General features: G+C 52.7%; 2 protein-coding genes and 1 long non-coding RNA gene across 12 annotated transcripts; 1 reads left to right on the top strand and 2 right to left on the bottom strand.

Moving 5' to 3' along the window:
* Nucleotides 1–10,704: 10,704 nt before the first annotated feature.
* Nucleotides 10,705–16,600, bottom strand: LOC110124773 (uncharacterized). Of its 2 annotated transcripts, none has more exons than XR_011492372.1 (3): nt 16,498–16,600; nt 13,400–13,469; nt 10,705–11,043 (listed from the first exon to the last, which is right to left on the bottom strand). It is a non-coding gene; the product is annotated as an uncharacterized lncRNA (long non-coding RNA). The 2 variants fall into 2 exon arrangements; XR_002309881.2 differs by lacking the exon at nt 10,705–11,043 and adding an exon at nt 11,973–12,521.
* RUNDC3A (RUN domain containing 3A) lies at nt 10,882–20,282 on the top strand. 6 transcript variants are annotated; one of them, XM_020873431.2, is made up of 11 exons: nt 10,882–10,988; nt 14,586–14,701; nt 15,045–15,178; nt 15,365–15,450; nt 16,600–16,689; nt 16,814–16,894; nt 17,080–17,245; nt 17,360–17,517; nt 18,288–18,425; nt 18,547–18,653; nt 19,693–20,282. In XM_020873431.2, the coding sequence occupies exons 1-11, from the start codon at nt 10,882–10,884 to the stop codon at nt 19,833–19,835; spliced, it is 1,326 nt and encodes a 441-aa protein (XP_020729090.1). In that variant the 3' UTR covers nt 19,836–20,282. The 6 variants fall into 6 exon arrangements, with proteins under 6 accessions (XP_020729090.1, XP_020729088.1, XP_020729092.1 ...); XM_020873429.2 differs by having other exon boundaries at nt 15,030–15,178; XM_020873433.2 differs by lacking the exon at nt 19,693–20,282 and adding an exon at nt 19,071–19,487.
* A 611-nt stretch (nt 20,283–20,893) lies between these two features.
* On the bottom strand, nt 20,894–25,444 carry SLC25A39 (solute carrier family 25 member 39). 4 transcript variants are annotated; one of them, XM_020873421.2, is made up of 12 exons: nt 25,328–25,444; nt 24,368–24,467; nt 24,176–24,235; nt 24,023–24,067; nt 23,639–23,772; nt 23,005–23,072; nt 22,732–22,856; nt 22,384–22,557; nt 21,963–22,072; nt 21,666–21,747; nt 21,499–21,579; nt 20,894–21,407 (listed from the first exon to the last, which is right to left on the bottom strand). In XM_020873421.2, the coding sequence occupies exons 2-12, from the start codon at nt 24,450–24,452 to the stop codon at nt 21,292–21,294; spliced, it is 1,080 nt and encodes a 359-aa protein (XP_020729080.1). In that variant the 5' UTR covers nt 24,453–24,467; nt 25,328–25,444; the 3' UTR covers nt 20,894–21,291. The 4 variants fall into 4 exon arrangements, with proteins under 4 accessions (XP_020729080.1, XP_020729083.1, XP_020729081.1 ...); XM_020873424.2 differs by having other exon boundaries at nt 23,639–23,748; XM_020873422.2 differs by lacking the exon at nt 25,328–25,444 and adding an exon at nt 25,145–25,254.
* Between the last annotated feature and the right edge of the window lie 280 nt (nt 25,445–25,724).

The raw sequence follows: 25,724 nt of genomic DNA, 5'->3' as shown, positions 1-25,724 counted from the left end.
CAATGCCATTTTTAGCAACTTACACTAGTAAAAAGAATTGAAAAAAGTCCAGCAACAAGTGAATGGACAACTAAATTGCATTACATTTATATAATAGGCTATTACATAGCACTAGGTGCTAGTGGTAAAGAACCCACCAATACAGGAGATGTAAGAGACGCAAGTTCAATCCCTGGGTGGGGAAGATCCCCTGGAGGAGAGCATGGCAACCCACTCCAGTTTTCTTGCCTGGAGAATCCCATGGACAGAGGAGCCTCATGGGCTAATGTCCATCGGGTCGCAAAGAGTCAGACACGACTGAAGCAACTTAGCACACAAGTAATGAGTTAACAACATGAATAAATTTCCAAAATGTTGTGCTGAGTATGAGAAGCCACACACAACGTAGCAAATCCATGATTCCTTTTAGATGAAATTCTAAAAAAGCCTAGTCTACAACAACAGGGAGTAGATAAATGGTTGCCTGGGGTCAGGGTTGGGCAGAAGGTTGACTAGGAAGAGGCACTAAAGAGACTTCCCCAGTCTCTTTAGTGATGAAAATATTCCCTGTCTTAATGATGGGTATTGGAGGCCGAAATGGCAACCCACTCCAGTATTCTTGCTTGGAGAATCCCATGGACAGAGGAGCCTGGTGGGCTACAGTCCATGGGGTCGCAAAGAGTCAGACATGACTGAGCGACTTCATTTCACTTCATTTCAATGGTGGGTATATGTGTTGGTCAGAACTCACTGACTGGTCCAGTTAACCTAGGTGCATTTGTTGTGTGTAAATTATACTTCAGTAATGCTGATTTTATAATGGAGAAATTAACTGACAAAAACCTTCTAGGACTGAAAAAGAATAGAATACCTACATAGTCTACAATCATAAAATAAATTGAATAAGCAGTCAAAAATATTCCCACAAAGCAAATTCCATGATCAGAGAACTTCATCACTAAATTCAATCATATAATCAAGAAAGAAATACTTCCAAACAGTCACAAATGACTCCAGATTATAGAAAACATATCATTTAACGTATTCTTAGTACCAAAGCCTGGCATGGAAGGTACAAGGTAGAAAAATAACAGGTCAGTCTTACTCATGAACATAAATTCAAAAGTCCTAAATGAATAAAACATTAACAAACCAGTAATAAAAGAAAAAGGTAATACATCATGACCAAATGGGTTATCCCAGATATAGAGTTTAGTAACATTAGAAAAATCAATTAATTTAATCCTGCACATGAACAGGAATGAAGAATTAAAACCATATATTCATCTTAGAAACAAAGTATTCAATAATATTGCCACCCATTAATGATTAACATTTTGAGCAAATTAAGAATAGAAGGGAACTTCTATAACTTGATTAGAGATATTTATAAAAAGCCTATAGCAAATATCATATCTAAGATTGAAATTTTTCCCTCTGAGGTCAGAAACTGGACACAAAGATGCTTGTTATTTGGTGAGAAAGAAAATACCTAAATAAAGAAAGAAAAAAAAGAAAATACCTATTATTTGCAAAAAATCTGATCATGTAGCAATAGAAATTGTTACAGATAAATTATTTCAATTTATAGGAATGCTTAATAAATTAAAAGAATCAACTTAAAAATTAATTGCACAAACAACCCAATTTAAAAATGGTCAAGGTACACAAATAGATATTTCTCCAGAGAAGATATACAAGTGGCCAATAAATATGAAAAGATCCTCAACATCATTAGGTATTAAGAAAACAGAAATCTGAACTACAATGAGATACCACTTCACACCTTCTAGGAGGCCTATTACGAAAAATGAAAGATAGTAAGTATTGGTGAGGCTGTAGAGAAATTGGAACCCTCCTATGTTACTGGATCCATCATGAGAAACGCTGGGCTGGAAGAAGCACAAGCTGGGATCAAGATTGCTGGGAGAACTATCAATAACCTCAGATATGCAGATGACACCACCCTTATGACAGAAAGTGAAGATGAACTAAAAAGTCTCTTGATAAGTGAAAGAGGAGAGTGAAAAAGTTGGTTTAAAGCTTAACATTCAAACTAAGATCATGGCATCTGGTCCCATCACTTCATGGCAAATAGATGGGGAGACAGTGGAAACAGTGGCTGACTTTATTTTTCTGGGCTCCAAAATCACTGCAGATGGTGATTGCAGCCATGAAATTAAAAGATGCTTACTCCCTGGAAGGAAAGTTATGACCAACCTAGACAGCATATTGAAAAGCAGAGACATTACTTGGCCAACAAAGGTCTGTCTAGTCAAGGCTATGGTTTTTCCAGTGGTCATGTATGGATGTGAGAGTTGGACCATAAAGAAAGCTGAGTGCTGAAGAATTGATGCTTTTGAGCTGTGGTGTTGGAGAAGACTCTTGAGAGTCCCTTGGACTGCAAGGAGATCCAACCAGTCCATCCTAAAGGAGATCAGTCCTGGGTGTTCATTGGAAGGACTGGTGCTGAAGCTGAAACTCCAGTACTTTGGCCACCTCATGTGAAGAGTTGACTCATTGGAAAAGACCCTGATGCTGGGAGGGATTGGGGGCAAGAGGAGAAGGGGACGACAGAGGATGAGATGGTTGGATGGCATCACCAACTAGATGGACATGGGTTTGAGTAAACTGGGAGTTGGTGATGGACAGGGAGGCCTGGCGTGCTGCGATTCACGGGGTCGCAAAGAGTCGGACACGACTGAGTGACTGAACTGACTGACTGACTATGTTACTGGGAATGCAAAATGGTTCAGCCACCGTGGAAACAGTTTGGCTGCTCCTCGAAAAGTTAAACATAGAATTACCATATGACACAGCAATTCAAAAGAATTGAAAACAGGGACTCAAACAGATACTTGTACCCAAATGTTCATAGCAGCCTGATGAAGGGTGATGGAAATATTTTGGAAATAGATAGTGGCGATAGTTTGCGTAACATTGTGAGTATAATTAATGCCACTGAATTGTACACTGAAAAATAGTTAAAATGGCAACTTTTATGTTGTATATATATTTTAGCACAATAAAAAGAAAACATCAACTGCTCATCTATACCAGCAAGAATTCGAAAATGAAATTTAACAAAGTAAATTTCAAAATAGCATAAAACTTAACAAATAACCTAGAATAAACCTAACAAAGTATGTAGAAGGCTTCTTTGAAGAAAATGAGAAAATTTTATTGATAAATTTTTAAGATGAACTAAGTAAAAAGAGAAATATACTGTATCCAATGATTGGAAGACTCAGAATTATACAGATGTCAGTTTTATACAAATTAAGCTACAGATTCAATATAATCACAATCCCAATATATATCCTATTTAATTTAGTTTTTAATCTATAATTTTTAATTTGTCAGTCATACCTCAATAAAGCTTGTTTTTGTTGCACCAAACACAAGGGAAACACAAGTGGCCAAGAAAAAACAAGACATACTTAAAGAAGAATAAATAAGGTAGCGGACTTGCCCTACCATTCCTCAAGACTCATTATAAAGTTTTAATAAGTAAGACATTATAATTTGGTGCAAGGATAGACAAAGTGACCACTAAAGCAGAACACAGAGCTGAGAAACAGACCCACACATGTACAGATACTTGATTAGAGACAGAAAAGCAGTGGGGAAAGTACTTTAAAAAAAAATCATGAATGGAGCTGGATCAAACTGAAATTGGATCCCCACCTCACACCATACACAAAATGTACTTCAGGTAAATTACAGACTTTGAAGTAAAACAACACTACAAAACTCTTGTAAGATAATTTAAGAAAAAAATGATCATAACCTCAAAATAAGAAAGACTTCTTTTAAAAAAAATATTTATTTGGTTGCGTTGGGTTGCTGCAAGCGAGATTTTATTGCATCATGCGGGATCTTTCACTGTGACTGGTGCCACAGTGCATCCTTTGTGGCTGACTATGATCATTGTCATTCCACCTGGGATGTGGTAGTGCTTCTGATTTAATATCTTGGCAGGGGTAGGGGGTACTTTCTACTTTGACAGTTCTTGTTTCAGGAAACCAATATAGGGGTTCTGCCTTCTGCCAAGTACATCTATTTCAATTATGTATTCAGGGACCAGGAAACTAACCACCGGGCCTATTGGACCCACTGTGGGAATGATGGCTCTCCTTTTATCACTTGGCCTCTGGATGCCCCCACTCTAATACATGCCCATGATGGCATTTTGATCCCCCTTATATCTGTCAGCTCAGATCCTGTACCCAAAAGCCTTGAAAGAGCTGAGTCTTTCGCCCTGAGAAATGGCTTTGGAGGAGGAGTGAGGTAATTACTATGATATAAGCTTGTTGTGGCATTCCAAGATTCTTCCTGAAGGGCACTGTCCTCCCCTTTGATTAATGGATTCTGTAGCTGAAAAATGGCTAGAGTATGGAAACTAGGTGATGGATTGTGATTTTTTCCTTCACAGTGTCTGACATCAGCCTTCTGTTTACACATTCTTGCTTTTTATATAAAAAAAATTATTTATTTGGCTGTGCCAGGTCTCAGATGAGGCACAAGGGATCTGCAATCTTCATTGAGGCATGTGGAATCTCTAGTTAATGCATGCAAACTCTAAATTATGGCATGTGGAATTTAGTTCCCTGACCAGGGACTGAACCCAGGGCCCCTGCATTGGGAGCAAGGAGTCTTACCCACTGGACCACCATAGAAATCTCAACTTATTTTTGGTTATATAAATTCAGAAATACCCTCATTAGCTGTCCACCTACCTAGGAAGACCATGGTCTTCCATGTGAAGACCATTAGCGATCACAGTAGATTAGTTTTCCATTTTGGTCTTTTTGCACATATGATAATTACATCCACTTTGACTCTGATGACTAAGTGCCATCACCTGGCCTCTGTTCTGGGTTCCTGTCATACCCATTGACTCCACTACTATTAACTTTGGCCTGCAGAGAATAGCCCCTCCTGAGTGGCAAATGATGCTGGTATCTCTCCAACAACTGGCACATTTCTTTTTTTTTTTTTTTGGTTAAATTTTATTATTGACTGCACTGGGTCTTTGATGTGGCACACAGGCTCTTCATTGCTGTGTGTGGGCTTTCTCTAGGAGCGGTGAGCAGGGGCTACTCTCTAGTTGTGCGGCGTGGACTTCTCCTTGCCGTGGCTTTCCTTGTTTCAGAGCATGGGCTCTAGGCTCTTGGGCTTCAGTAGTTGCAGCACAAGGACTCAGTAGTTGTGGCACATGGGCTTAATTGCCCCACTGCATGTGGAATCTTCCTGGACCAGGGATTGATCCAGTGTACACTGCATTGACAGGCAGATTCTTAACCACTGGACCACTAGGAAAGTTCCAATAAAGCATATGTCTTCTCACTTATTTAAGGGAGTATCTTTGGGTCCTCATGAGGAACACAAGAAGCTGGAGGGTTCTCTGGTCTTATATAATGATAATAATTTCATTCTGGTGAGCTCATCTTTCTGAACCTTTTGACCTTTCCCCAGTACTCTGTCATGGAAATGCTAGCATCTCCACCTCATTTGCTGTAACACATGGTTTCCTCCAAACTTTGATGCTCTATCCCAGTAGCATATTGCAACTGGCTGCAGATGTCCTTGCTAGGGCTTTAAAACATTAAATGCTTAGTCATGGTAGAGTATCCCAGATCAATATAAACTCTCCACTCTCCAGCCTTTTATTACACTCCATGACCCTAGGCCAGCACCCTCAAGAACTGTTCTCAAGCATGTTCTCCCAATTTCTGCTGCTACCTTAGCCAGATCCTGCAGCACTTTTTGGTGAATAATCCCTTTCTCCCCTTAGCTAAGATAGTACTTCGCCACTTGCTCCAGGTTGAGACTTGCCCATGGTCATGTCTCTAGAATCCTGGAGTGGGATCAGGGCCAGATCTTGAAGAGAACAAGTATCATCTTGTGAGGCATCTGCCTCAGGTGAGGACTTTGCATCTTATCTGGCAAGGAGACACTGCACTCTTCCATCAAGGGAGAAAGGCCACGTCTACCGGCCCTGTTGGTTCAGGATAATAAGGGGATTCTAGAACAGATGTTTCCATACCCGATCTCAGTGTCCCACTCCTTCCCTCCCTCCTGCTACTTTCACAGCATCATGGGATTGGTTTTCAGCACAGTGTAGCCACACTGGCTACAGATGAGAACTTCCTTGAGTGCTGCCCTAGAAGACTCCTGGGTTTTGCACTGTATCCTGAGTTAATAGCCATTGTGAGTCTGTTGTATTTTTTTCTTTTAGCAATTTGATGGCATTTACCAATGACTGACTGACTCCACAATCCTTTTAATTCCCATCTCCCTCCCGTATCACAATTACTAGAGATATGCACAGGTGGTGTGTCCCTATATTCACCAGGGTGAGAGTTTTAGTAATCGTGCTGGTGCTCTGGGTATCAGCACTCTACTTACCCCAGCCACAAAATTTTTTTTTTTTTTTTGCCACGGAATTCTTGTTGTCATTTGGATGGTGAGTGATCCAATTCCAGAATCCCATGCAGGGGATCTGCTTCCTAGGATCACTTCAGATACCAACTGGGTTTGGCAGGGGAGGGAGGTTCCCTTAGAAATAAAACCTCAGTTGAAGATTTGAAGGCATGTACATTTTTTGAGTTTTTTTTTTTTTCATCTTGTTTTGGCCACGCCATGAGGCATGTAAAAAAATTAGTTCCCCGATGAGGGATAGAACCCAACTTCTCTGCAGTGGAAGTTCAGAGTCCTAACCACTAGACTACCAGAGAATTCCCATACTTGAGAACTGATGCTAGTGGTAAAGAACCCACCTGCCAATGCAGGAGAGGTAATATCCCTGGGTTGGGAAGATCCCCTGGAGGAGGGCATGGTAATCCATTCCAGTATTCTTGCCTGGAGAAACCCATGGACAGAGGAGCCTGGCGGGCTACGGTCCAGAGGGTTGCAAAGAGTCAGACATGACTGAATTGACTCAGCATGCACACACATGAGGAGCTACCTCCAAGTAAGTGAGAAAGTGACACAGAAAAGAGAAGAAGGCTGGTAAAGGCTGCACTATCAAGGAAATTAAGCATGTGGACTGGAACTTAGTCCTGCTGGGGACTCAGGAAGCCAGCAATGATGAAGCCTCAGGATTATCCAACCAGATGGCTGAGAGAACTGGGGTGTTTATCCACCAGTCTCCATCAGTTACTGCCTGAGGGTTGCTGAAGATGGGAGTAGAATTCCTGAGAATGTTCTGCCTGCCTAGCATCTGACTAGTGCAGCTTCAGTGGCCAGAGAGAGCCCTCGGGTAGCGTTGCAGTTTTCTGGCAGCTGGAAGTTTGTCCACTGTACCCCAGTGCTTAGGGAGTGTGGAAGGGATGCTGATAACATCTGCTACACCAAGGGAGGAATCCTTTCACTAGATATAACAATGGTTCCACTCATCTGACAGCAATCCAATTCTGAGGATCTCGATTATTCACAAATGAAGTGGTCACCTGACATGGTTTAAAAAACAGCCAACTGAGGTGTTGTTGGCTAAGGGCAAAGTGAAAATGAAATGAGTAATGGAACAGGAAATTCTAAACATCAACTTCTAACCAGTTACAGAAATAAGGACTGTAGAAGCTATGGGTATTTTCTTGCTTGCTTGTTTTATATTATATACTCTGTGCGTGTGTATATATACATATATATACATATATATATGTATATAATTTTTTCCTTCCTTCCTTTGCTTTATTATCTTATAAAAGGATTGTTGTTGGTAGTGAGATTTATTATTAAGCCTTTAGTTTCCTTTAGAGAAAAATGTGTTTCCCTGGTGGCTCAGTGGTAAAGAATCTACCTGCCAATGCAGGAGACGTGGGTTTGATCCCTAGCCAGGAAGAGTCCCCTGGAGAAGGAATTGGCAACGCACTCCAGTATTCTTGCCTGGGAAATCCCATGGACATCGAACCCTGTGGGCTACAGTCCATGGGGTCTCAAAGGGGTCAGACATGACAGCGACTAAACAACAACAAAAGAGAAAATGTGGCTGAACTCAGAAAAGTGTTATCATCACCCAGAGATGGATATTGTTACTGCAGAGACTTTGCAACTCCACTTTGCGGGGAGGGCGCTAGAGCACAGACCCTTGTACCAACGACCAACAACAATTACATCTTTTTTTTTTTTTTTTGGACAATTGCATCTTAATGGGCAAAGGCATGAAGTTGTTATTGTTCAAACATGTATAGAAAAGTTGTGCGCACATGCTGAGCAGAAGGTCCCTGCTTTCTCTGTGCAGGTTATTTACTTCTTGCTTTCCCTGGTGGCTCAGTCAGTAAAGAATCTGCCTGCAATGTGGGAGACCCAGGTTAGATCCCTGGGTTGGGAAGATCCCTTGGAAAAGGGAATGGCAATTCCAGTATTCTTGCCTAAGGAATTCCATGGACAGAGGAGCCTGGCAGGCTACAAATCATGGGCTTGCAAAGAGTCAGACACGACTGAGTGACTAACACTAACACTTTTCTGCTCCAAATTCATTCTTCATGACTCTCTTTTCACTGATGCTGGTAGGGGAGAGAAAAACTCTGCAAATTTGTTTCCCAGACTTCATTACTAACTGACTTCCCATTAGGTTCTAATAGGAGGCACTAGAGGGAGATGGAAGGCAGGAGGAGAAGAGAAGGGACATCTTCCTGTTTGAGGGGTTTTGTTCAGGGTCACTGTGTCATTGGAAGTTGGCTCCAGCCTTCAGCTTTTTTCTGTGTTCTGAGAACCAGCGTTCTAGATGGCTCTTTTTGTAGATGGCACCAGCGGCAGCCCACCAGTGCCTCTGGCTGAGTCTGAGCCCTACCTGGGCTCCCACCTCTTCCCTCGTGTTCTCTCAGCCCTGCTGCTTTCTCTAGTTATGAGTTCCACTACTTCCATGTTGTCTGTGCTTTCTCTTTTCGCTTTTTTATTCTTCCAGTATGACCAAATCTCATCTATTTCAAATACCTCATATGGCTTCTGTTTTTCTGACCTGGCCTTGTCTGGTGCACAAAGTGACCCTCAATGGTAAAACAGATAAATTGCGGTAGAGATATACACTGGAATAGTATACTGGGGAAATGAATCTCCCTAATGTGGTACTGAAAGAAGCAAATTACAACTGAATTCAAACAGTGTGACTCCATTTCTTCTAAGCCTAAACACTGGCAACATTGAACTGTATTTTTTTACTGATGGATGTGTAGGTGGTAAAACTATAAAGAAAAGCAAGAAAATGCTCACTGCAAAAGTCTGGATAGTAGTTCTCTCTCACAGGGATGGATGAAGATGAGATCTGGGAAAAGCATTATGAGAAGTCGTGTGGGGCTGGTGATGTCTTATTTCTTGATCACTGAGGCTATGACAAAGCTGTGTGCTTTGTAAATATTCTTTAAGCTGCACATTTGTGATTTAGGTGCTCTTTCACGCATTTGATATAGCTTGCAATTGAAAAACAAAAGAACAAACATCATGATTGCCCCTGGCAATGAGCCTGGAGGGAGGAAGACTAAGGTGAGGCAAGAGGGAAAAAGCAGAGAGGATGGGCTGAAAAGACTAATTCTGAGGAGAAGCCAAGAATTGAGGCTGAGGCTGAGTGAGCAGGAGATCTGTGCTGGAGTCAGGACCTCCCCAGTCCCCAGGGAGTCAGACCAAGATTGGGAATTTCTACAGGTCTTTCATCTCTCCCTCCTCTGTTTGTGCTAATGGAGGGTCCCTGCCTGCTGGTCATTTTCAGATGTGGGTCCCCATCCGGATCAGTGTGGAGACACTGACCAGCCACTATCGAGCAGTGGGCAGAGTTGGAGAATGGACATTCCTGAGGCCAGATGGAGAAACTGGGTGAAGCTCTTGTGATCAACACAGAAAGCCTTTCTGTGGGAGCTGGGGATTTCAGTGGTTGAAAGAGAACAGGCTAAATAGAGGAATGGAGCATGTGGGAGCAGTGATGTGAGAGAGCAACGGGTAGTATGGAAGCCAGACTGTCCGTCTGTTTCCCCCACCTTCCCTAAAAGATGCAATCACCTAAAAGATGCAACCAGCACTGTAAATCAACTATACTCCAAATTAAGAACCTCCACAGAGCCCAGGCCTTCAGCTGCCAGTCTACTCTCCACTCTGTCCCAAGGGGTTCCAGGAGAAGGGCTCCTACGGTTTATTCTGGATTCCCATCCCCCACCCTACAGCGGTGGACTCTGCCGGCTGGCGCAGACGAACCAAGCCCGGGGGCAGACAGATACGGTTTCCGACCGCTCCTTGGTCTCCAGGGTCGATAGCGTAGGGCCACCCGCGCTCTTGGACGCAGACCTGGCCTGGCCTCGCTGGGAATGCCGATAGACAACGGGTGGGAGGAGGGGGCCGGGATAAAGGTGAGGAGAAATGAGAAGACTTCTGAGATAGACACCACTGATCAGGGGGCAGAAACAAGGGAGTAGAGGCGTCGGGACGCAGAGACGTGAGACGTGGGGTCCTGGGCTCTGAGCTAGGGAGTGGAGGGCAAGCCAGAAGCCCCCTTTCTTCCTTCCAATCGCTGCCTCTCCCTGGGACCCTCTCGGCGCTCCCTGAGGCCCCTGCCCTCTCCCCTCCCCCCAAATCCTGCACCCTCTGCGGATTGGTCCCTGGCCTGCCGGGGGGCGGGGCTCGAGGGCTTTGACGTCACCGGCCGAGGGGGGCGGGCGGCTAGGGGAGGGGGTGACGGGCCCCGGCTCAGCACCTCGGAGAGTTCCCTCCCCGGCCTTGTTTTGCTTCGGAATCGCCGCCGGGGGAGGGAGCCAGGGGGCCGGGCAACACGCGCAGCGGCTGGAGGATGGCCGTGGAGGGGTCGACGTGCCCCGGCGGGCAGAGGGCCCAGCGGTGATCCGGCGGTGGAGGGCCGGGGCGCCGGGCAGGGTGAGGGGCAGCTGGCGGCGGCAGCAGTGGCCACACATCTGGATGGAAGCGAGCTTTGTCCAGACCACCATGGCTCTGGGGTTGTCCTCCAAGAAAGCGTCTTCCCGCAATGTGGCCGTGGAGCGCAGGAACCTGATCACCGTGTGCAGGTGGGCACCGCCGGCGGGCGGGGGTGGGGTGGTCAAGGAGAGGCGGCGGGGCCGGCTGGATGCGAGGATGCACAGCAGACGCGAAGAAAAGGGAGGCAGCACAGGGTTAAGAGCAGCGCGCGTCCGCTATCCTCAGACCCAGGCTTGGAGAGGGTCTGGAGGTCTGGTCCCTACCCTTCCTTCTAGGCCAGGCTAGGCCAGGCCGGTGCCCAGTCTGGGGCCTGGAGGGTGAGGGGTGTTTAATTGGCACTGCAGCTTCCTGTGAGAACCAGGAAGTGACATTGTCTGTGAGGGGGAGGGGTGGGGAGGGCTGGCTCCCTTGCTGGGGGCGGGAGCTGGGTGGGCAGAGAACTGATGGGAGAGGGGAATGAACGCCCTCCAAGCATGTCCTCACGCCCACCCCTGCCAACCTGGCCTCTCTGGGGTAGGGCTTTTCTGGGAGATTTCGCAATGCTCAAATCCTGGAGCAGGGGTGGTGCCCTCCTCCATCTCTGGGCAGTTACAGCCCATGGCAGGGTCAACCGGGCATGTAGGTGAAGTCCCTGAATCCATCCAGTGAAGGCACAGCACTGCCCCTGTGGTGGGAAGGACTGAGGGCCTGACCGCAGAAGGTGGGTTCTCCTGGGCTCAAGCGGAGGAGATTGGGAGGGCCAAGCCCTTGGTTCCCAAGGGTGGGGTTGTCGCAGTGTTGGGAAGACTTGCCCGCTTTCTTGGGGCCCAGAAAGTGAACCTTCCCACTCCCCAGCCCCGCAGTGGCTCACTCTCCCTGCCCTGAAGCCAGGAATGACCAGTCCTCAGCCCCCACCTGCACTCATCTCTCCCCCTCTGAACCCCTGCCAGATGCCTTCTCCACCTGCAATCTCCCCTCTGTCCCACGCCACCTCTGAGGGCTCAGCTGTCTTCCCTTGCCAGCCCCACCTGCCTGCATACCAGCCTTGGTCCTGCTCCCTCCCCCAGGAATCAGTGCCCCCCTGATGCCCTGGGTCTGTCTCCTACAACTCTTCCAGGTTCCTGGGTGCACACCCTGCTCTACTACGTCTGTCTCATACCATTGTATCCCCAGTGCCTAGCATGGTGCTGTGCACACATGACCTCTTTAAAATGCCTGGAACGTTAGAGAAGGAATGAGTGGCAGTGGCCCAGCCCAAATGCAGGCCTCTGCCTCCATGCTCACCTCCCAGGCCCTGCCAGTGTGGTGTAAAACACAGATGGTCCTAGGTTCAGGCTTTTCTTCAGTTATTAGCTGTACCACTTGGTGGGAGTCTCCTAACCACTCTGGGCCTTGGGTGTCTTACTATCTCCATTGTAGATGTAATAGCCACACCAAGGAATGGTAATGACATGATGCATGTTGGACGCCTGGCACATGAAAACAGCCCATCCCGATGCCATCCTTCCTGTCCCTCTCATCTCTCTTGACCTCCTAGGTTCTTCTTCCTTCTCTTGCCTGCCAGGACAGCTGGGACTGCTGAAAGTGTAGGGAAGGGACGAATGCCCCTGGGCCTCAGCAGCAGAAGCAGATGTTCTAGGGGACTGAAAGTGGGGTTAGAGCTGGAATGTGAGGGTTAGAGTTGGCGGGAGGATTGGGAGCATGACAGAGGCTCAGAAACCCCTCCAGCCCCTGCCGCCTCATCACAATCACGTGGTTCGCCTCCAGCTCTGGGAACAGTTCCCTTTAGCAGGCCGAGGGCTCCCCTGGGCCCTGGCTGCCCTGTCTCCATGGTAACCTGCAGCAGCCACTGCACCTCTGAGCAGGGAACACACCATGGGGCTCCCGGGGGCGATGACCAGCTCCATAGCACCCCTGAGGACAGATGGCAGATGGCTGCCATGCTGAAACCAGCCACAGGCCCCCACTGAGGTCTGACCCAAATGACCAGAAGACAACACAGGAGCAGGGCTGTATAATAAAGCCCAGATAGTGCCTTAAACATAGACTCCTTCTGGCCATGCCATTAATGGCCCAGTTCCTTACCACCCCTGCCCCATGGCTTGCTCACTCACCTTCTCCCACACTTTTCCTGGAATTTGAACCAAAATTTGATGAGACAGGTACTATTATTCTTGTTTGCACCTGGTGAAGATGGGCCTTGGAGAGATTAAGTGACTTGTCCAAGGCCACAAAGGTACCACAAGGATACAGGATTTGAGTCCACCCAGGCTGCCTCCCTTGGTACAACCGCAGCACTGACCTGACTCTTATCTCAGGCCAGACCAACTCAAAGGGAAGGGAGTGAGGTCTGTGGGCTTAGTTGTGCCACTGGCCTAGAGCCTTGGAGGCCAGTGTCCAAGGGCTGGAGCATGGAGTGGAGGACAGAGTGTGGAGGAGGCAGGGGCTGCTTGGGGCCTCAGTGATCCTGACATCCACCAGGAGGCCCCAGAAAGAGCAAGGGCGTTGGGATCAGACATACGTGTTGACGCCTCACAAGCAGTGTGACTTCGAACCGACCAGTCAATCTCTTAGACCCTCAGTTATCTTATCTGTAAAATCGGGGTAATGGTGATACTAAGAGGACCTTCCTCCCAAGGCTGTCAGGATAGATGAGATGACACATACAGAGTATAGCGCTGGGCACATTACAGGACTGGATGGAGAGCTTAGAGAAAGAAGGATGGTTCCAAGAAGCCCCCATATCCCTGGATACATCCCCCTGCTGTACCACCCACAGAGGGGCCATGATGGGATGCTGGGAACCATGTCCTCATCCCTGCCCCACCCCGCTGCAGCGATGGCAGGTGGAGACTGCAGGCGTAGGGACTGTAGAGGGAGCCCAGGCTCTGGGTGGATTGGAGGGAGGGTGGGGGCTGCTGGGCTCCAGTCTCTCAGCCCCATTGGCTTCCCCTGGCTTCCTTCCTCTCTGAGAGGCCAGGTGTCCGGGCCCTCAAGCCCCCTTCTAGAGATCTGCTGCCAATGCCCCCTCCCACCCACTGTGTGTGTCAGACCCACACCCTGCACCTCCCCCTGCCCAGTTCTGCACTGCCTGGTTCTGGGCAGCTGGTGTGTGGGTGGCCGAGCTAGGAAGGAAAAGGGGGAAGGGGGGCATCCGTGTGCTGGGGGTCCACCTGGCCACCCATGCCTGCCCACGCTCCATGTGCTTGGTGCAACTCACATGCTCTGGCACAGGTGACCCCACCCCCACCCCAGAAGGGACTGGAGAATGTTCTAGCAATAGCAGAAGGCAGCTCAAGACAGGGGCACAAAGCAACTCCCACCTCCGAGCCAACCCCCACCCTTCTCTGACAGACAGAACACAACTCCAAAGGGCGGGTGATCAGCAAGAGGCTCTGGGCTGGCCCCCTGGCTCCAGGTGCCTCATCCTTCTACCTGTTGTTTCATCCACTCTCATACTTGTTCCTGAAGCTTCCCTTCTCTGCCTCTCCGTCACCTACTCTGTCAGTCTCCCATATGCCACCCTACTCGCCCACATCACAGCCCCTCTCTGGTCACTACAGCCTCTCTTGTCCCCCACCCTCTTTCCCTCTGCCTTCCTACCACATCCATGCTCCTGGTGATCTCTTCTTATCCTGCCTTTTACCCCCATTACCCCGTCTTCTCACCTGACACCCCACTGCCCCTTCTCCCTCCCTCTCACCCAGGTTCTCCGTGAAAACCCTGCTGGAGAAGTACACAACGGAGCCCATCGATGACTCATCCGAGGAGTTTGTGAATTTTGCAGCCATCTTAGAGCAGATCCTCAGCCATCGTTTCAAAGGTGGGTCCAGGTTCCTGTCCCCTATTGCTCCCAGCTACCCCCTTCTGATCTACTCTGTGGCTGTCTGAACCCCATCATTGACCCTGGTCCCAATTCTAGATCATGCACAGAAGCTCAAGCACAGAGTTGGGAAAGGGGGGCACAATACAGGGGTACCCACAAGCCCCAGCAGTGAGCCTTGTGTGTACATGTATGTGTGGGTATGTCTGTTTGGGGTAGGCATGATGCATGTGTATGGCTGCTTTTATTTATGCATGTGCATGCCCCATTACATGGACCCTCTCCAAACTCCCTGGTCTTGCTGAGCCCACTCCCTGCCCTGGCTCAGCCTGTGCCCCAGCAGGTCCGGTGAGCTGGTTCAGCTCAGACGGGCAGCGAGGCTTTTGGGACTACATCCGCCTGGCCTGCAGCAAAGTGCCCAACAACTGTGTGAGCAGCATCGAGAACATGGAAAACATCAGTACCGCCCGGGCCAAGGTGAGCTGCCTGCAGCAGGCAAGGCCAGGGCAGCTGCTCCCTCCTCTGGATACAGAGGGGCTGCTTGCTCCTTGGTCCTCACCCCAGCCCACAGGCACAGGGAAGAAGGGCCACAGGAGGTCCAGACCCAGGGGCACACACACAGGTCCCTCTGGGGCAGCCAGTAAAAGTGAACGTGCTTTCCAGGGCCGGGCATGGATCCGGGTGGCACTGATGGAGAAGCGCATGTCGGAATACATCACCACAGCCCTGCGGGACACTCGGACCACCAGGTCAGACCCCCTCAATCAGTGTGGACCACAAGTCCCAGGGTGTACATTCATTGCCTAAACACACTTGATCCTCAAGTTGTGGCTGCAACCTTCGGTATCTGGACTACAACTACCAGCATGCACTGCTAGCTTTCCCCTCCCAGACCGTCCACCCATCAGCTGGGCCAGCCAGTCCCAGAACACACTTTTAGCGCCACCACCATCTCTTCCAAGTCAAATTCATTGACCCCTACGACCTCCAGTGCTGGTCTCATGCACATAGCTCTGGACAAGTCTCAACTATGCATTATTTTACTTGTTGGCCTCATTCCATGACCTATAGCACACAGCTCTACCTGCTCTGCAAACAGCAGCAGCAGTCTGTACTTGCTACCCATGGACTTCAGAGTCCCAGGGGACAGAGTTTCAGTCTGTACATTGTGGGTCTGCAGAGATATTGGGTCCGGGAGGCAGGGTCACAGGCAAGATGTGCCAAAGGGGTAAATGAGTACAGTAGGGACATGTGCCTCACTACCCCACTCACGTGGTCACGCCCAAACTGATGTTTGTGGCTGCACTGTATCTCTGCTGTGTCCTCACATTTCGGGATTCACATTAACATATATTTTTAAAAATCAACTGTATGCCAAAATACTTCCCTGGTAGCTCAGACGGTAGAGAATCTGCCTACAATGCAGAAAACTTGGGTTCTATTCCTGGGTCGGGAAGATCCCCTGGAGAAGGGAATGGCAACCCACTCCAGTATTCTTGCCTGGAGAATCCCATAGACAGAGGGGCCTGGTAGGCTACAGTTCATGGGGTTGCAAAGAGTTGGACCCGACTGAGAGACTAACATTTATATGCCAAACACTGTTTAGGACTTGTTTCCTGATTTTAAGGATCTGGGTGACTCTGTACTTGGTGGAGAAGGGGTAGTTCAGAGGGATGGAGGTCGAATCTCAGGGGACACGCGTTTTAATAGGTGAGAGACAAGGCGCTATCCCCGGTGGGCCCCAGTCTGAGGGGGAGACAAGATCCACAGTGAGGGGTGAGCAGGAAAAAAGGTACCTCCTTCCTCCAGGCAAGGTTTGTGATAAGCCAACAGGAGAAGCCCTGAGGTGTGGGGCCCCCTGGGAAGACTACATTGCCGGTACCTCCCCCCTTCCACAGACGCTTCTACGACTCAGGAGCCATCATGATGCGGGAGGAAGCCACGGTCCTCACTGGGATGCTGATCGGACTGAGCGCCATAGACTTCAGGTGGGGTCTGGGTGGCGGTGGCGGTCACCGTGACGGTGGGATTGGGGTTGTTTCTCTGCGAAAGTCCGTCCACACTCCCATCCTCTCATACCTGCCCCCCACCCTGTGGCTGCTCTGCCCCCAGCTTCTGCCTAAAGGGCGAAGTGCTGGACGGGAAGACCCCCGTGGTCATCGACTACACGCCCTACCTAAAGTTCACTCAGAGGTGAGCAGCGCGATTGTTGCGGAGGTGGGCGGGTGCTGACAGACGACGGCCCTGAGGGGTGGGAATGGCGGGCGGGAGGCAAGCGGTCTGGGCATCATGCCGCCCCCCCGGCCCCCGCCCCCGGCCCAAGAGGCTTGTCTGTGTAACTGTGTAACCTCGGCTGTGTAACTGCTCCCTCCCTCAAGCTACGACTACTTGACGGACGAGGAGGAGCGGCACAGCGCCGAGAGCAGCACGAGCGAGGACAACTCGCCCGAGCACCCGTACCTGCCGCTCGTCACCGACGAGGACAGCTGGTACAGCAAGTGGCACAAGATGGAACAGAAGTTCCGCATTGTCTACGCGCAGAAGGTGCGCGGCGCGCGGCGCGGGCGGGGCGTGGGCGGGGCGAGTCCGCAGGAGGCGGGGCGGGCGGCCGCGGGGACCACCTCCTCCCGCCGCCCGGGCTGAGCCGGCGCCCCGCAGGGCTACCTGGAGGAGCTGGTGCGTCTGCGCGAATCGCAGCTGAAGGACCTGGAGGCGGAGAACCGGCGGCTGCAACTGCAGCTGGAGGAGGCGGCGGCGCAGAACCAGCGGGAGAAGCGGGAGCTGGAAGGCGTGATCCTGGAGCTACAGGAGCAGCTGTGAGTGCCGCCGCCGCGGCCCTGACCCTGGTCCCCCGCCACCCCGACCACATCGCCCCCGCTGACTCTAACATCACCTTTCCTGATACCAACCACCAACATCAAACCACTGAGCCCGGTACCGCCACCCTGAGATCCCCCTCCCCGGGCGACCTAACTTTATTCTCAACATAAAACCCGCACCACCCCCCATCTCTACCCCCGCCCCAAGCCGGCTCCCCACTTCACCCTCAGCTACCCGACACCACTAGAATGGCCACTCAACAGTACTCCTGGGATTCCCGCACTACAGCAGCCCCAGTATTACTCACAAGCATCTCTAATTAATAGTATTCAACGCCCTTCAACATGATTGCATCATTCCCTCTGTTCAACACGTGTGAACGTAGGCCCACTGAGCATCATCACTCACAGTGACCCCTGACCTCACCTCTGCCCATCCTTCTAACAGTTTCTCTTTAAACGTTTCCATTACCCTGAGGCCTCCCAGCATGATCCCGACACCCCATTACTCTTCATGAACCCCGCATTGCTCTGCACCGACCTGCCCACCACCCTGACATCTCATTATTCTGCTAAACCCCAACATAATTGCACTAATTCCTATCACTCCTGTGACCCCCCAGCACACTCCACTGACTCTCAACATTCATACCGTTTCTGCCACCCAGGTTTCAATCCTAGCCCCTCCCCCCATCTCTCTCTGAGCCCCTCCTTCCCCACTTCTGCTCCCTCTTCCAGCCAGGCCTGACCCCCCCTCCCCATCCCAGGACAGGTCTGATCCCTGGTGACCACGCTCCCCTGGCCCAGGGTTCCAAGGACCTCACCACACGCCTGGTCAACCAATGGCCATCACTGGGCACGCTCAGTGGGGCCGAGGGTGCCAACAACCCCAAGCTCTACCGGAGGTAAGCCCCAGCCAGACAGCCTGGCCCCAGCAGCCTGGCCCCAGCCTGCTCTCCTACGGAAGAGGGGCGCTAGGGGCTGTGGGCCTCTGTCCGCCCACCGGCTCTCTCTGCTTTGCCACAGACACAGTTTCATGAGCACGGAGCCCCTGTCTGCTGAAGCCAGTCTAAGCTCGGACTCCCAGCGCCTGGGAGAGGGCAAGCGGGACGAGGAACCCTGGGGTCCCATCGGTGAGCCCCCCAATCCAGCACCCAGTACCCACTCCAGAAGGGCTGAGGCCAGGCCTTGGGGCTTGTAGTCAGGCCCTGGCCACATTCCTCGTTCAATCAACCCTGCCTGGGAGCTTAGCACAGCAACTGAGAGCTTGGTTTGGGGTGTCAGGCAGACCCTGGCACAAATCTCAGCCACGCCTTCTCTGGTTGTGGGAGCTTGGTCATTGAATCCACCTTGCTGAGCCCTTCTCATCTGTACAATGGGGATGCTGATTAGAACAGTCACCAGTGTTGGCAAATGGTGAGGGCTCCGTGACATCCTCAAAGGCCCCACAGATCCTCTGGGAGTTCTTTGCCTAACTATTTTGCTCTTATTTCTTGCGCTCTATGAACCAGTTGCCTGACCGTTGTTTCCCCCTTCTCTTTGGCTGCCAGGAAGCTCAGAACCAAATTAGTGGCTCCCTTCAAGCGAATGTCCAGGACTTCAACGCATGCATTTTGTGTTGCCCTCCCTCCCTGGCTTCACCTGGCTTTCCCACCCTAGTTTCCCTGGTGCCTGGACCACCTGTCTTTTCTTTCTAAAATCCACACCGCACTGGATGACCCTAGAACTTCTCTGAGACGAGGCAGGCTATGGACCGTGGAACCCCGCCACACTGTGTCTGTGATTGTCTGTGTGTCTGTCTCCCCACCAGACTGTGAGCTCCGTGAGGGCAGGGACCGTGTCTCGTCCGCTCTCTGTATCCCCCGCGCTTGGAACCGAACAAGTGCTCACCATGTGTTTAATAAATGGACAAAGAGAGGATGAACCCTCGGGGGGAGACAGAGACATAAACTGACGATTACAATACAGTGTCTGTCCCCAGCTCTCTGCATGACAGCCGCAGGTGCTCTTCCCTGGTTTCGGTTTCGCTGCAAAAGGCCGGTGCTCCAGGAATGAGGAGGGTCTCCTGGCGGGTGACCCGAGGGCTGTCCCTTCACTGCCTGCACCCGAGCACCGCCCACCACTCACTCACGGAGGCCGGTCGGCATGGCCTCACCCGCCCTCTCTCCCCAGGGAAGGACCCCACGCCCTCCATGCTGGGCCTCTGCGGCTCCCTGGCCTCCATCCCCAGCTGCAAGTCCCTGGCGAGCTTCAAATCCAACGAGTGCCTGGTGAGCGACAGTCCCGAGGGCAGCCCGGCACTGAGCCCCAGCTGAGGAGCGGCGTGGGCAGCGCCAGCCCCACCTGCCGCCCTCCCTCAGAGCCTCCCCAGCCCAGGCCACCCTCCAGAGAACGCTGCCCACTCAGCCAGGAGTCTCTCTGGAGACACCCTTTGCTTCTAGCCCAGTTCAGCTTCTCGCCCACGGAGGCCCGAGCTGCAGAGAGAGGCCGCTGGGGCCGAGGCAGGGGCACCGAGGCCACGGGGACCCTCAGGAAGCTGCTTCTTCTGGTGACCCCGATGCCTGGTTAGCTCCCAGCAGGACTCTCCTTCGCTCATCGCCCCACCCTCCTCGGGGGCTGGCGGCCCAGCCTCAGCAGCCCCACGTCCCATGCCTCTTCTGTCTGTCCCTGTGTGTGCCCTGGAGTCACTCCCTCCTCAGCCCCCTGGCTGGGGGCGGGGGCCAGCTATGAGGGTATCAGGCAAATAAAAACCAGAGGACTGAGGGCGGCCTTGTCTGTGGAGGGGCTGGGACAGGGGGCCCGGTCCTGAGGTTGGCAGAATGTGGTGGAATTAGTGCTGGGCCCATAACCAGGTGATGCTGGACCTGCTAAAACCTGGGAACAGACTGGTTGGAGTAATTCAGCGAGCAGGTGGCCTTGGTATGAAGTGTCTGAAATAGTAGGTCAGCCCAGGGAAACCCCAAAATGTGTTAAGGGCCCCTTGGATGGCTCATCTACCCCAGGCAGAGACGATGCTGGACATCCTGGGCAGAGAGTTGGGGGGCGGGGCAGAGATGGAGAAGGCAAGCCCTGGCACGGCCCCATTTCCCATCCATTACTGAGCAATTCAGCTTCAGCCTACAGGTCCAGACTCTTCCGTTAAGCCAAGGCCTGGCACTGAAGCCACCTTCCTTCCTGGGTTGTCACTTAAGTGTGCCCTTGGGTAAAGGTCTCACCCCCAGCGGCTCTCATGACATTGCAGGAGGGCTCCTCTACAGGGATGCCACCTGGGCAGCCAAAGCCAACGTCAAGGTCCCTTCCAGGCCTCTTCTGTGCAAATCGCTCATCAAGCCCTGCTTTCCCACCCACCCCAGACACCTCCTGCAGTCACAAGCACTGGAAAGAGGTTTATCATCTTTAGACTCAACAAATTAACAGGGGTGGGTACAGACTAGGCCAGGCCCAGGGTTTTGTGGCTCCTAGAGACAGGCTCACTTACAGCAAACCCACAGGGAAATGAGGGGAGAAGTGAGCAGATTTGGTCTTGAACTTGAGGGAAGAGAGTGATGATTCTCGGGGCTGGGGAATGGGGAACAGCAGGAAGTAGTCAGGGGGTTTGGGGGGAAGAGCTCTGGGTGGGTGCAGAGGGGCATTCCTCCCACCCCTAGGGCTGAGTGGGGAGGAAAGAGAAATGAGGCCCCTCCCCTCAGTGCTGAAGGAAAAGGCACTTGGCTCAGTCTCCTCCTGCCCCACCCTGTCCACAGAAGAGGTGGGGTCCTTGTCCCCTCGCTTTCAAGGGCTCAGAAGCTGTTCCCTGTTGAGCCTCTGGAAGAAGCTTTTGCCGAACTCATAAGTGCTGATCATGATGGCGCAGGAAGGGGCGGCCTTGATGATCCTCGGGAGGAAGCCTGCAGTGGGAGGGGGAGGCTAGGGTCAGAGGTCGAGCCCCAGGGAGCACCAACTTCACCAGGGTGTGGACACACACACAAAGATGCCCACCTGCAAAGAGGCCCCTGGTGCCTGACTCGGCCAGGATCCTCCGTAGCAGCAGCCAAGTAGAGTCGGCGTGCGGGGGCATCACTGCAAATTCAGGTGTGGCCCAATAAGACCCCGCTGGGCACCCCCAACCCTGCCTGCCCTGCCCCACACAAGCCAGGGCTCCTCACCTCTCACAGCCTCCACTGCTCCTAGTGCGATCTGGCGTTGAGTCTTCACCACGTCGAAGGGTAGAGTCAGAGTGGCTGCCACCTGGTAGGGTGGGAACAGACTTGTCTCCATTCCCAGGACCCCCATCCCTTGCATCCAACCAGGGCCTCCTGGCCTTAGCTAGAACATCACTAGGGGAATGGAGTGTGTGTACCCATGGAGAGGCACACAAAGATTCTTTTCCAGAGCATCTCCAACAACCCTCTGGTCACCTCAAGAACACGTCAATGGCCTCACTCCCACCATGATCGACTCACCATCCCTGAGATGCCGCCAGCGACAAAGCTGATGCCCACGGAGGTCTGGTCCTTTGGCCTGAGCCTGCTCAACCAGCTCTTCACCAGCTCATAGTTGAACCAGTACAGAGCTTGGGGGCACGGGGATGCACTCATTAGAGACTGGGAGGGCAGTGGGGTAGGCCCAGACCTCCCATCTCCCACGGACCTACATCACAACTACTCCCTCCCAATTATGAAGCTTGCATGCTATGTGCCAGTGGATTTCACAGGCCCTGGGCAGGAAGTGTCTCATGAAAATGTGGGGCCCACTTCACATGTGAGATGGATACTCACGGCTCAGAGAAGTTACATGACTTATAGATTAGTAGTAGCAAAACTGGGGCTTAGCTGTAGACCTCCTGGGGCCCCTCACCTCAACCCCTGCCCTCCAGATGCCTACCTGAGAAGGGCACATCCCGAAGGGCAGTGGGACCCCAGCCCAGCCAGAGTGAGCGCCAGCCACCCTGAGCCACAGCCGCTCGGACACAGGTGCCCAGCTCCCGGTATGACAGGTGCTGAGCCTGCAGCTTTGTCCGCACCAGCTCCAGGGGGCTGATCACAGTCACGGTGCCCACTGTGGGGAACGGGAGGATGGGTCAGCTCACAGGTCCCAGAGGCAGCCGTCCCAGAGTCCGGGGGCCTTAAACATCCCTCCACCCCAAGGCTGGCAGAGTTTGGGAGTCTGGACTGGGCTCCTGCACTGTGGGGGGTGGTCAAAGGGAGACGGCGGGCCCAGGACTGTGCTCACGGCGGGCCAGTGCGCCAGCCACCATGGGAGCGTAGAGGTCAGAGGTCAGGGCTCGATCACACAGGAAGGCCTTGAGTTGGTCGTAGGCGGTGAAGTAGACGGCAGTGGCTGGCACAGTCATCACCCTGGGGGTGTGTATAGGTTAGCCAAGACTCTCCAAAGCTCCCAAATCTCCCAAGGTTCCCTGGCCCCACTCAGCCAGCCAACACTGGGAATAAGAGGTTGGAATGGGGGGGATCAGGGGGAGGAAAGCTGCAGAACTGGGGTGCTCACAGCGTGGCTGGGAGGCCGCTCCACAGGGTCCTGGTGCCCTCATGTCGCACAATCTTCACAAAAGCATCCTGGTCACGCAGACACCAGCCCAGAAGAAGGAAGGATGAAATGAACAAAGCTTGTGGCAGGGCTGGCCCAGGCTGGGCCCTCACCTGATGCCCTCGCTTCTACCCAGGAGCCCTTCAGGCCTCCACACATGTAACTCCCTATTTGACTCCAAACAGACTCCTATTCAGGCTTCCCAGGTAGCACTAGTGGTAAGAATATGCCTGCCAATGCAGGAGACATGAGACATGGGTTTGAGCCCAGGGTTGGGAAGAGATAACCTGGAACAGGAAACAGCAATCCACTCCAATACTGGTGCCTGGAATATTCCATGGGCAGAGGAGCCTGGTGGGCTACAGTCCATGGGGTCTCAAGGAGTCAGACACGACTGAGCATGGAACAGGAGGAGGGACTCCTAATCACCTTTCAAAACCTTGTGAAGACCATGCCCCCTCGGGGAGCCCTTTCCAAAATGAACTGGCCATCTCTATGTACTTTAGGCTACCCACTGTTTTCTGGATCTACTGCCCTACCAATCTGTATCCCTCCGAATGCCTACAGACCCATCCAGGGCACAGCTGCTCCTCACCATGGTACCAGTGAAGCGAGTGGGGTCCTGAAACCAGGTGGCACAGCAGGCACTGTTTGGGCACAGGTAGAGGGGCTCTAGGACACCACTGCAGTACAGGAGGCACTTCCCTGTGGATCGGAGAGAGGAGGGCACTGGGGAAGGGGTGGGGGCGTCAGAAAGACAGGGCCCTGGGACCTCACAGGGAGGTGGTGAGCTCCCATCCCTGGAGGGCCAGTGGAGCCTGGGGTCCCTGGGTGGACATTCTAGTGTAGGACAGAGAGCTGCCTGATAAGATCTAGAAGTGTGTGCCAGTCCATGGCTGTGGGACCCCCATGTGCCCTGAGAGACCGGGACACCCCCTCCCCTGAACCCTTACAGGCTCCCCGTGGTGCGGGCACTCACATTTGGCATAGGAGAGGCTCCAGAGTCTGGAGGGAGGCATCAGCTCTAAAACACAAGACGGTACCTCAAGTCAGAAGTGGCCCCCACCTGCCCCCAGGCACCCCATCCCGGGGGAACCCTGCACCCCCACAGGCTCCAAGGTCAGGCACTCACCACTGGCCATTGAGGGGCGCTGAGACTGCAAGCGTACCTTCACCACATCCAGGGGGGTCACTAGGGGAGGAGGGCAGGACTGGAGGCTCCTTCAGGACCCCTTCCTGACCCCTCATCCACAGCCAAGTCACTTGTCAACATCTGGTGTGCCCCAGCCCCCAGCTGCTCCCACCCCACCTCCCCAGGTCTTACTGAAGAGGGAGGTGACCACAGCCCCCGCACCAGATGCCACCATTTGTTGGAGGGGGCTAATGCCCCCTGGGTCCTGGTCAGCCATCTTGTAGCTTCAGTTCTGAAAAGCAAGTGTCAACTGGAGCAAAAACCAGAGTCAGGAAGAAGAAAGAAGGCAGGGGTGCCTAGAGACACTACGGGGACTCTCACCCCATTCACTTACTGAGTATGAGTTTATCACAACCACTTTCTAAAGCAGTTATTCTCAGCTTCCCCTTGCTGGGGGCGTGGGGGTGGGGAACATGCTCAGAGAGGTGAGTTGACCGGCCCAAGGTCACACTGGGAGTAGTCAGCAAGGAAACTGGGAGAGTCACCCATCAGTTAATGGACAATAACGGCCCACCGCCATTCCCTCTCCCTCGCCACACTGGCATACTGTGATCCAGTTCAGTGCAGGTGCCCTGGAAGGCCTGGGGACCAACGATCAAAGCGCCTGAGCCGCCCCCCTACGCCCCCCACTCCAGCTCCCAGGCCCGAGATGGGTGCATGCGAGCCTCGAGTCGCACAGCGTGGATAGGTGAGGCCGGGCAGTGAGGGAAAGGGAACAAATCCGAGGGCGGAGAAGGGCCCACCCCCTTTCCTGGGACTGAAAGTGAGGACTCCCAGACCTCCCCCGCACCCGTCCTCTCGAGGCCAGAAGGGTAAAGACAAATTTATCTAATCTCTCTCGCGAGCGGGGGCGGTAGGCTAGGCCCAAAGTGCTTTAAGTAGGGATAGGACGACAAGATCGCTCTTCACCCCTCAGAGACATTCTGTTCCGACTCCTCGCGCAGGGAGCGCCCTGTGGGGCCGACTATGTCGGCCCGCGACTCCCGGCCTCCAGGCCAGGCCCGCCCGGCTCAGGCTCCCTCGGACCCCTAGAGACCCAACTCCCGCCTCTGCCTCCCTCTTGGCCCTCAGCCTTGGTCCAGTCCCGCCCACCTGGCTCTAGGCCGGTGCTCGAGCGGCGCGGTGCCCGGGGCCGGGCGGGCCCATAGCGGCTCAGCCGCCGGTGCGGGCTCCGCGCGCGCTCACTCAGCACCGAGGCCGACTCGGAAAGCAGCCGAGCTCGCCCCGCCCCCGGTGGGCCCAGTGAGGCCCCGCCCCCGCGGGCCGACCGACCTTTTGCCCGGAGTGACGCCGGCCCGCCCACTCGCGGCCTCCTCCGCGTCCCGCGCTAGCCCGAACCCGCGCGGCCGATGCCCAGTCCCGCCCGCGCGCCAAGGTCGCGTGCCTCCACGCCGCGCACGACCTGGAGGCAGCGCTGTACTTGAAAACTTGTTCCCAACACCACCCCACCAGTACCCAGGCAGAGCGCTGCTCCCACAAACTATCCAGA

The sequence above is a fragment of the Odocoileus virginianus genome, chromosome 17 (assembly GCF_023699985.2).
Source record: "Odocoileus virginianus isolate 20LAN1187 ecotype Illinois chromosome 17, Ovbor_1.2, whole genome shotgun sequence".
Taxonomy (NCBI): domain Eukaryota; kingdom Metazoa; phylum Chordata; class Mammalia; order Artiodactyla; family Cervidae; genus Odocoileus; species Odocoileus virginianus.
Note: the sequence above shows the minus strand (reverse complement) of the source record. Positions and strands in the feature narration are given on the sequence as shown.